Genomic DNA, 12007 nt, shown 5'->3' on the forward strand with positions numbered 1-12007 from the left:
CTTCTCTTCTAATGGGATTTAGTAGTCTTTCTTTTGTTAATCTTTGCAATTACTCTGTCAGGTAGAAACTTGCTTCCTTTTTGACTGGTGGGGAGCTGACACTGGTAGAAGGTGCCTTGCCTAAGGCTACCTGTTAAGTTGGAGGTTGGAAGTGGGTAACTTTGGCTGGGTGACTTGTGGCCCTATGGATGTTATGGCTTGTAATTACCAGCTCTAGCCATCATAGCCAATGGTGCGGAAGGATGAGAACTGTAGGACAACATTTCTGAAAGGCAATACATTGCCCACCTCTGCTATGTGTCCTCCTTTATTTGATTGACTGGACCAGGTGGGCATCTATTCTTCACAAAATTTTGACCTTTTCTTGGAGGATCGTAACATTGTCTATTCACCCACATTACCTTCTTTTTTGAAAAGTGAGAGTTGAGGTTCATTTACTTGCTAAGGATTCTAAATAATTCTCAAATTATGTTTAATTCCACTTGCCCCAAGCTTTTCAGATCTTTCTGATACACAGATATGGATATAAAATAGGACAACTCCTTATTCATTTAAGGTAGGCCATTATACCCTTTCTTCCCACATGTTACAATTCTTCTGTTTTGATTGTAAATGGCCTTTTCATAGTTTTATGTATAGAGTGCAATTTTGAGCAGTGAACATGCCCAGTCATGTACCTACTGAATTTCAGATGGTGCCTCCAAAGTGTACTAATGTCTCTTAGTACTTCAGGAATGCAAAATACTGTTTGGGAATCTGGTGTAGAAAGAGGATACAGAGAATATAACATGCCTGTAACAATAGCATGGTTTTGCTCCCATTTCCAAATTGCTATTTGAATTCAGGGAATTTTTTTAAAGAGCAGTTGGATTATTCTTGGGATGGCAGGCAGTTTCTGAAATGGTGAATAGTCCAGATATGCATAACCCCTATGAAACATGGCTGTACTGTAAAATTTAAATTGCTAATGTGATACTGTTCAACACATAAGAAGTTTTGGGTCTGTCTGGTTGAGGGTCCTGAGTATTTCAGTGGAAGGCTGTAAATGGCCTGAGGAACCATGGAAGCTGAGATCACCTAACCTTTAAAGATTTTGCGTCCTTCATATCACATGCTGACACAGCTTTATGCTGTTCTTAATGCAAGGTAGTGTGGTATTGTTACTCCAGTGTGCCAGTTCCTCACCCAGAAGAAGGGTGCTTTGCCTTTCATAGTTAAGTGGTGATGTGATACTGGGTAGGTGTGACTCTTCTTGTTGCAGGAGGACTGCAGCGACAGGATAAGGCCTACTTGGTAATCTCTCTACCTTATAGGGAGGAAAGTAAATCACTCTTCAAGACCAGTTAGTAATTTTTAATGTTTATGCAGCTGTTTTTGTAAGTATTCAGAGCAACCTTACATGTTAGGGCACTATGTTAACTCCTATTGAAGATATAAAGCAGGGAAGTAATACCTGCCTATCTGTTTGTGATTGGCTGAACCAAGGAACATCAGATTCAGGGCTCCTGCTTTTCAATATTAGGTTAGGGTAGAAATAAGTTTGTAGAAACAATGTATGCAAGAGACTAAAATGCAGAATTCATTATTTTTATATGCAGTGATGAGAATGCCTCATGTGGAACATCAGTTACTAATAATTACTGCCATGCTTGGCCATGCAAATATTCCTTTAAAGAATAGCACCGTGCTCTTATGAAATAGTAAAATATTTGAGCTAAGCTATTGCCCATTCTGGGCACAGTGATGCCAAGCTGGTAGAAGTTGGCAGCTGAAGACTCAGCAGGGAAGGTTCAGAATATTGACCATTCACTGAGGAAAAACTGCTGCATTTTTAACATAGGAGGAATAGATAAATATAAACCTGGTTCACACGTAATGCTATCCATGGCTTATAGTGCCTTGCAGAGTGCTGTCTCGCCTTTGACTTTTCAAAATTCTGTTGTGCTACAGTCTAGAACGAAATTGTAGTCATCAGGATTGTTACTACATACTTGATGTGAACAAGATGCTCCACACTGTGAAAGGATAAAATAAAAAAATGTGGCACAAATGTTAGCTAAACAAAAGCAGACAGTCACTTGTTGGTTGCCTAAGTATTCATCTTCTTTGCTGTGACATGCCTAAATAAACTCTGATGCAACCCCTATCTGCAGAAGTCACACGCTCTGTATAGTGGAATGGAGTCCACTTGTTTGCAATTAGAATATCGCATGATCTCAGATTAAATACTCCTGTTTCTGGAAGTGCGCAGAGTTTGTTGGAAAGGATAACTAAGCAAGCAGCATCAGGAAGAACAAGGACTTATCAAAATAACTTGCAATAAGTTAAGAATAAAGTGCAAAAGCACCAATCTTGGTTGGGCTGTTAAAAATAACCTAAATTATGAACATCCCCATAGTATTGCTAGATCCATTATTACAAAATGGAATGAATATGGATCAAATATTAATCCATCTAGAGAGGGCTGTCACCAAAATTTAGTGACTCAGGAGGGCATTAGAGAAACAACCAAGAGGCCAATGATAAATCCAATGAGCTGAAGAGAACTGCCATTAAGATGGGAGAAACCATTCATGGAACAACTGTACTTGGGCTTCCCACAAAGTTGGAGAAGATGGCAAGAAGAAAGTCACTGCTGAAATCAACCTCTATTAAGGCCTGTGCTGAGTTTTCAAAAAGTCACGTGGGAAAAACAGTCCATGTGAAAAAAATGTTATCTGGTCTGAGGAAAAGAAATAGAGCTAAATGCAGGGCAATACTAAAAGAAATCCGTTTTAGTCTACAAAGCAACAGGGAATGAGGTGCCGATTCAACTTCCAGCAGGACTATAAGCCTAAGCACATAACCAAAGTAACTCTGGAGTGGTTTAAAACCAAGAACCAGTATGTCTTAGAATGGCCCAGTTAAAGCCCAGATCTTAGCTGGATAAGAATTTGTGGCAAGACCTGAAAAGAGCTGCTACTTCTTAATGATTCACATCCAACCTGACAGATCTGGAGCCATTTTTCCAGGAAGAATTAGCAAATATAGCAAGATCCCGATGTGCAAAGCTAATGGAGACTTACCCAAGAAGACTCACAGCTGTAATTGCTGCCAAAGATGCTTCTACCAGTGTTGACTTTTTGGTTGTGTAAGTATTCATCCCACTAAGTCCCAGTTTGTTTTGTTTACTTAAATTTTGTGCCACAATAATAAAAAAAACTTTGCACTTTCAACATGTTGAATATCTTGTTATATTGAGTAGTAACAGTGCCAACCACAACCATTTTAATCTTGGTTTGCAATATCTAGGGATGTGGAGGAATCTATATTAGGACCAGCAATCCAACAAATTCCTTGGGTTTGGCTCCCCGGGCTCTGGCCCTCTTTGTCACGCCTGTGAATCCAAGTTCCTGGTGAATGTGCCCAGAGTTTGTGTGGCGTTCGCCAGGAATCAGGCCCTGTATGACCGATGCATGAGCAGCATCCCACTTCCATGTCTCATGTAGCAGCCTTTGTTTGTGCTGCTGCACGTGATGTGGAAGAAGGTTGCTGGTTGTTCCACTGTCATTCTGCAAACGCTAGAGGGGTGGATTCTGCAGAGTTTTGTCGCAACATTAGTGAAATAACAAAATGTGGAAAAGTCAAGGGTGCGCATGACTAACCATGCAAGGCATTATATTTAACTCAGAGTTTAACTTGGTGGTTATTTAACAAACTCTTTTGTTGGATTGTTTGTTACCCTCCTTTGCCTTCTTCCTTCATGTATCTTAAATACCTTTGTGATGCTGTATTATAGTGTGTGAAGTGTTTTGTTTTTGTTTTTCCTACCACTCTTGGTTGTTGCATCTGTAGTCTAGTGAAACAACTCACCGTTCTGGGTTCATTAATAATGTTAGCCCACGGTTTAAGCAAGCTAGAATTCACAACAACTAATATTGGTTTGTTAATGCAGCTGGGTTCACACAGCACTTCATTCCAGATTTTGACAACTCATGAATTATGTAACCATGAGTTAGCGTTATATGCAAATCATGTTATAATGAAGTGTTGTCAGGCTAGCGAGAAATGCTAGAGTAGGACTGGTGTCAATATTTTGCCAAAAGTGGACTTGTTTTAGGTATCACCTTTACAATTTCACTTTCCTCCTCTTCCCTATTGGTGTGGTGGAGGCAGTTCAAGCAGGTGGTTTCCACATCATATGGAGAACTGTGTCGTAAACATCTATGTCTGATTTGATTTCAATATCTTAGTCTTCAAAGTAGATACTGGATTATGATATCTTTAATAGATTATAGGCAGTCCCTGGGTTATGAACAAATTTTCTTCCTGACAAAATGGATATTTGCCTTTAAATCATATGTCAGATCACATGTGGTTGGCCCTCCATGTTTGTGGAAGTTAGGAGCATAGGGCTCCCATGAAAGTGGAAAAAACATGAATATCTCTAGCCACCACCGCTGCCCCCTGCCCCCCTCAAACTCACTAGTGCTTCCTCTTTCCAGCAAGGAAATGTCAGAGGGATTTCCCTCTCTGGATAGGTGGGGCTGGAAGTCATGCTTTGGAGGCCTCCCCTCTCCCCTTTCACTTTTTCCCCTCTATGGTGGTGATGGTTTTCCGCAGTGATTTTAAAAAATAGTATTTATGGCAGCTTGTTCGTAATATCGATTGTTCATAACTCAGACATTTATAGCTTGGGGACTGCCTGTACCTGACCTCTTGAAGATGGGTGTGGGAGTAGAATTTGTAATCTTGTAACGTAGAATGGTATTCCAAATATGTATGCATCAAAGTTTATTCTGATATTTTGACATTCAAGAGTTAGAATGTTTATAAAAAGAAAATGGAATGTTGCACAGGGTAGTGCTTCTTTCTGCTTGGTCAAAACATCATTGGTCCATGTTTATAACCCTAGCCACAGAAAGCTATTCTGAATATAGTTGTGTGTCACTTTGGAAAGATGCTTGGAATTTGCTGAGTTTTCAGGAGACAAGAGTTCCATAATTGTCGAGGTGACTCATGGCATTCAAACATGGTGCATAGAGGGCATTAGCAACAAGGCACCCTTTCTGGTTGTACATAGATACAGGGGAGACTTTAAGCAATTCATACTTCACTTAAAGGAACTTTTAATACCAGGAATACCATGCTTTAATAGGAGTAGTAAAACAAACAATTAAATTGGAGGTTTAAAATTGGATATTTGCCTATACAGTAAGAGATGATTCCAACATCCACCAAACTGCCTGGGCTGAACCCAGGCATGTCTGTCATGAACAGAAAGTCTCCGTTTGTTTGCAGGTGGAATTCAGATCCCTCAGAGGCTTACTGTTGGAGGGGCAGAGTTTTTAGGTTATTTGAATCGGAAGCTCCTACTGCTACCTCCAGTGTTATTTTAGAGCCACAGTATTCAAGTGGAACTCCAGGGTTCTGTGAGAATCATCCAGGGGTTTACTCTTACGATTACAGTGAAATTGTAAGATCTTCATTACTTTGTTTTGTTTAAAAGAGAAAAATCTGTAATAAGGTAAAGTCTTCATTCATTTAAGTTCACACAAGCCATTAAAAGCAGATTAATTTGTTTTAAAGCCAAAGTGGTATTGTTTGAGTGGATTCAGATTGTAAGAAATATGCAGTAGTGACTCTAAGCAATAGTAGACTCAGTCCCTCAAAGTTAAGAAGACATATGAAGAGAAGTACCCACATTTGATAGGCAAAAACATAGAATAGTTGAAGCATGACTATGAAGAGCTCAAATGCAAGAAACAGTATTTTTCAAAATTTATGTACAATGATAAGAAAATTCGCTTGAATCTTCCTGCCTCATTAGATATCATTTTGCTAAAGAAGGGGAGGCATATACACTTGGTGAAAAAATAGTAAAACCTTGTGCCGAAGATCTAATTACCTGTTAGATTGGAAAGAAATCTGCCAAAGAAATGGATAGCGCACCACACAGATACAATTGTTGCTAGGTGCATTAGCAATATAGCACTTTTTTGTGAATTGGTCTCGTTGAAAATATTTTCTCCATGGTTTTACAATGCAGTTAGTTGAATCTTTCGACATTGCTGGTTTGGCTATTTTAATTGTTCTCGTATGCTATTTTTTTTAACTGTCCGTGAGAATATTCTTATGTGCCAGCCTCTTAAGGTTAGAGCTACTGGTGAAAACACTTTTGATGTTATAAATACATGGAGAAGCATGGACTATCTTCAGATTTATGGTTTTCCATTTGTGCCAACAGAGAAAAATCTTTATTGGATTCATAAGGAGGAGTCATATCAAGAATAAAAATAATAGCCCCATGTATTCAACATGCTCATTGCTCTCTATACCATCATGCGCTGAAATTAATGCCAGAGAAAAAGACATTTTAGATGATGTGAAAATCATTAATTTTATCATGAGTGAACTAAACGCAAGATAATTATTACCTTGCAAGGAACTATCTAGTTCTCACAAAACAGAGGTACACTAGCTATTCTGAGGACCGTTTTTGAACAGGTTGTATGAGCTGAAAGAAGTAAAATTTTTAAACTCAACTGAAAAAGGATTATTGCTCACAATTATTTGACAACATATAGGTTCAGATTATGGTGTATCTTGCAGCTCTATTTTCAGTTTTAACCAAAGTAAATATATTCCTCTAAGGGACCCAAATGCATATATTTAGAGTTAATGATAAATGTCCTAAATTTAAAATTCAATTTAAGGATTTCATACATATGAAAAAATTATGGAAACTGTTTTGAAAATTTAAGTGACTTCATGATAAAAATGAAATGAATCTTCATAAAATTGCTCAAGAACTCATAATAGAACATTTGTTGGATCTACAAAAAACCATTAAGAGAATAATTCCAGCACAACAGAATCCTATGTATAGATTAAAAGCCCATTTTAATCATTGTCAAAATGATTATTTATCAGTGAAAGACAGGAAACAATTAGTTGATATATTTATAGATTGGCATTAAAAATTAAGTCTCAGCAAGAAGAACTTCCTGATTTTTGGTTGCAGGTTTACAGTGACGATTCTGAAGTGTCCATGCAATAAAGATTCTTGTTCCTTTTGTTACAACTTATTTGTGCAAAAAGGCTAAAACGGATGCAGAATCAGAAATACACTTAAAACTATCATCAATATCACCTCAGTTTGATTTTCTTTGTGGCAAAAAACAAGCATATCCAAGTCATTAAGATGAAGTATATTTTTCATATTTTTCATTAGTGATGCTATACTAACATTTAGTAATATATTCAGTAAATTGAGTATTGTTTAGTTTCTAAGTAATAAATGGGTTTTATGCATTTATAAATGGTTTCTGTTTGCATTATATGAAACGTATTATTGCAACATTAATTTTGTTCAAATAAAATGCATTACATGAAATGTTCTGCATTGATTTTTCACATTGAGAAGGGTTCCTTGGGTATCTCAAGTTGAACACCATTGTTCTGTTCCTCCAGTTCTCTGCGGCAGCTTTTCTGGAGGCACAGAATCTAATACAAAGCAGAAGTGGTCTGAACACACTGACCCAGCCACCTCGTTATAGGTGGTACTTCACTGAGCAAAATTCTAGACCCATTCCCCTGGTTCTGCTAAACCTGCGAGGCTGCAGTCCAAAGCACAGTTCCTACGGAGCACGTTTCATAGTAGTTTTTTTCTTAGTAAATGTGGTTAGGATCATGTTGCACATGACGTCCTCTAGTTAACAAGCAGAAAGAGCATTCATACTGAAACTGGGAAGTAGGATATATTACTGTGCTGTTGTTTTGGATGTTTTACAGTGGATTTATTCTGACTGTAGCAATCTGCTGAATTACTGATGCAGGAATTCTGGATTCTAGTCTCCATTCAGCCATGAAGCTCACTGGGTGACTTCTAGCCAGTCAGTGTCTCTCAGCCCAGCCTACCTCACAGGGTTGTTATTTATTTATTTATTTATTTATTTATTTATTTATTTATTTAGACAACTTATATGCTGCCTCATTGCATGAGCCTCGGGGTGGCTTACAATCATTAAAATCCTGTATAAAATGCAAAAAATTTATCAAATCAATAGAATACATAAAATTGTGAGGATAAAATAACACAATTGTGTTATTGTGAAGATAAAATTAAGAGCAGGATGAGACTTCGTAAGCCACCTTGACCTTTTTTCAGGATAGAGGTGGGATATAAATATAATGAATATAAAATACATTTTGTACTTGCTTTCAAGCTTAGTATGCTAGTTTCAAGGACTGTTTGTGTCTACCTGAATTTGCAGTTGTTTCATCAATGTCTTCAGCTCCAAAATGAATAAATCAAATTCCATTTACTGGCAATAGTAAAAGCCAGTACTAGTAGGGAAGTAATAGCAAGTAATCAGTAATTTCCTTGCATGTAGTTCTACAATTTTCCTCATGGCAACTTACATTAACAGTACATGAAATACCTAATATAGGTATAAAAATAGTTAATTTTTAAATTTGAAGTAATTCTCTACATATATTTTAAAATTTTCTAAAGACTTCTATTGTAAACATACTTGGTGGCTAATAAGGACTGCGTCTTTAGTAATATTCCTCCCACCCCTGACTATGACAGATAATTTTGTATAAAGCTGCCAACAGTATTCCCTACAGGATGGTCTTTTAAATGTTTTTTCTTATTCAATTAATAAACAAACATTTCTTGGAAAATTACAAGTTGACCTCAAGAGCAGAGTCAAGAATTGCAGGCAAAACCTTTGCATGTAGTTAAACAAAACCTCATTGTTAACCTAGTCGTATCCTGAGCAAGTTTATAATGCTTATCTGGAGGGAAAAGACAAGATTTTACACTTTAGATAGGTAAGCTAAGTAGCATATTTGGACAAATATTACTCTCATTGAAAAATGCATAAAAGCAATCAAATAGAAATGCAGCTAAAAGGACTGCTGTTCATATGTAGGAGTTGATTTTAAGTGTTGGTAAATGGGATAGTTAAGTTTGATGCTTCGACTAAAATTATTCTGAACAAATGCATTTATACATATATGCATGTATACATTGTTGCATTGAAATAATTGTATAATTTAAAAATTATTTGGTAAATATTTAATATTATCAATCCAAACTGTATTACTATATAAATATTTAAATATGGATAGGCAGGAAGGCTAAATTTGGAAATTATATGTCCACAGTGATCTTTTTGTTTTTTGTTGAGCGTTTGCTGTTTTGCTCAAGAAAGATTGAACCATGAAAGTATTTCCAAAAGGTGGCTTTAACTACTGTATGTGAGAATTCTTGGTAAATGTGTTACAGATGGACTTAGACAACAAAATAGTAATATCTACAATGAAAGTGATCCGGTCTCAGTTAAATATTTATGTAAATTGCAATGTTGGTCTGGCTACCCTGAATGAAATTTCAAAGGGTGCCCTGTAATCCTGTTATCTGGAACACTAAGCAATTTGGAATACCAATATTTGCAGGAAATAGAATTCCAAGACCTGCTGTTTTTATTGTGTAGTATTTGAAATTACTGATAACTATAGCACAAAACAAATGACGTTCTGTACTGAGATTCTTTTTAAAGGTTTAGTCACTGTTTCAAGCAAAGTAAATGGATGAGCTTTTTGTTAGGGGTAGCTTTGTGCTTACTGTCAGAAACAGTTGTTTTGTGTATGATTTACAAATGCTTCAAATTTTTTAAGGATTATTTTGATAGATGTATACTGTGGGGAGAAAAGATAAAATGGCAATCTACCTGGAATAAAAGAGACATCAACAAGATAAGCCAGTGTGGTGTATTGGTGTAGTGGCTAAGAGCATGGGACTGGGACTCAGATGATCTGGATTCTAGTCCCCTCTCAGCCATGGAGCCAACTGGGTGACTTTGGGCCAGTCACAGACTCGCAGCCCAACCTACCTCACAGGGTTGTTGTTGTGCGGATAAGATGGAGGAGGAGAATGATGTAAGCTGCCTTGAGCCCTGTGTAGGAAAAAAGGAGGATATAAATCAATCAATCAATAAAATAAGGAATGCATTAAGAGCTTTGTTTGGAGAGGACTTGGCCCTCTTAGCCGGAAACATATCACCACTTAATTTATATAAATATATGGCAGCCTGGATATTCTTCACTAATTATGCAATCCTGTAGGAATGCCTGTGCTTAAGTAGAATTCTGTATGAAGCCACTGAAATCTGTTTTTTAATTAGGATTTGAAGAGTCAAACTGGTTTTAGTTGGCAAAAGAAACCTTGAAGCAGATATGCTAACATTGTTCTGTGATTCCTAAATGTCATGCATTTACTAAAATTTCAAAATTGTACAGTGGTACCTTGATTCAGGAACTCTGGTCACAACCCGAATTGGTCATGAACCAAGTCAAATTTGCCCATAAGGTTCAATGTAAATAAGGTTAATCCATTCTGTAAATATTTTTTATCACAAAAATTTGAAACAAAGTAACAACCATAAAGTAACAACTTTGCCATCTTGTACTCAAAGGCCAGATCAGTCACACAAATACCATGCTCATGCTTTTCTACAATATCCTCCTTCAATTCCTTATTTTCTTCAAAACCTTCTTACCATTTTTGTTCTGCACGTTCTGGTCACCTTCATTACCGCTCTGCATGTTCTTTTTATCACCATGCTTGCTCTGCACTTTCTTTGGAGCCATTACCAGCAAGTGACCACAGGTCTGTCTGCGACTGTGAGTGGGGAAGATGGCTGCGATTGCGATCATGCTAATGCAGGGAAGATGGACACGATTGCGATTGTGTTCGTGCAGGAACATGGCCGCGATTGTGGTCATTACCCGATGTGGAGTTTGCGAACGGAGGCAATTTTTTTCTGAAATTTTTGTTCGTGAACCGATTTGGTTGTGAACTGAGGGGTTTGTGACCTGAGGTACTACTGTATTTCCAAGCAGAGTATGTTTAAGGTAATTTGCACAAGTTGCCATGAAACTTAAGAGGAGATCCATGCTATGTACAATGACAATGAAATTATCCCATTAAACAGGAGAATTAAAATTTCTTCTAGAATGAATGTTTTTACTTGGAATCTAAAGCAGTAAGATGCAATCCAGTATTCCTTGCAAAAAACTATGGAGGCTTAGTTTGTACATCACAACCACTTGAGTTTTTTTTCTTTAATTCTGTGTTACTGAGAACAAATGAGTTTCCTTCTGTTTGCTTTTTGATTACTAAATAACCCAGGAATGCTCTGTGATGTTTATTGTGATGTGTGAATCAAGGACACTGGCTTGCCTCTCCCCTGAGAAGATAGTTAGAGAGAGACAAGCTGTTCTCTGGGTTGTTGAGCAATCCTACTTGTAGCAGGAGCGATTCAGTAGCACATACCAGTGCACACTGCTGTTCTTAACAGCCCAGTGTTTAAGTAAAATCTGGGCTGTCATTCAATGAAAACTAGGATATTGTATATTCAGATCTAATTCTCCATGGAAAAGAAACCTCTTGACTTGATTGCACAGAGATGTGACACTCATTTAGGAGAACAGGTTTTCTTAAAATGCAAGATTTTTTTGATAGTATATATTAAAATCCTTTGTCTTGTTTTGTTTGCCCTTGCTTTGTCCTATTTATGGGCAAAATAAATTTCACAGCAGTGAGCCTCATACTGCATATGAATAATTATCCAAATGTGGTTTTGATAAAACATATCTTATATTTATAATTTCACTTTGATTTGGGGTCACCAGTTGTCTCCCTTATACCCAGTAATGCTTCAGAAAATGCTGCAGCCCCTGGTGCTTTATCTCATTCTCTGAGTCCCTAATAGTTTGCTTTAATTAATTACTGCTTCACAGCCTTTAAAAAAGTATAATTATTGGTTCTTTTTGAAATCTAATTCAAAAAGCTATTTGTTTTATCTGTTGGTAGCATTCTCTTTCTAAACTAATATATGTGTTTATTTACAGGAACGCACGAGAACCTTTGACATGCATTCACTGGAGAACTCGCTAATTGACATAATGAGAGCTGAAAGTGATACACTGAAAGGTAAATTTAGATTGTTATTTT

At 37.0% G+C, this 12007-nt stretch overlaps 1 protein-coding gene across 2 annotated transcripts in view; it reads left to right on the top strand.

The window, feature by feature from the left end:
- The window catches only part of CPEB4 (cytoplasmic polyadenylation element binding protein 4), an 84261-nt gene that overhangs the window by 13861 nt on the left and 58393 nt on the right, over positions 1 to 12007 (top strand). For both annotated transcript variants that reach the window (XM_044454372.1, XM_044454373.1), the window contains one exon: positions 11905 to 11986. In XM_044454372.1, the coding sequence (XP_044310307.1) occupies positions 11905 to 11986 (82 nt within the window). The remainder of the gene's footprint in view (positions 1 to 11904; positions 11987 to 12007) is intronic.

This window comes from Varanus komodoensis, unplaced genomic scaffold, assembly GCF_004798865.1.
Source record: "Varanus komodoensis strain SLA01 unplaced genomic scaffold, ASM479886v1 scaffold7_3, whole genome shotgun sequence".
Taxonomy (NCBI): domain Eukaryota; kingdom Metazoa; phylum Chordata; class Lepidosauria; order Squamata; family Varanidae; genus Varanus; species Varanus komodoensis.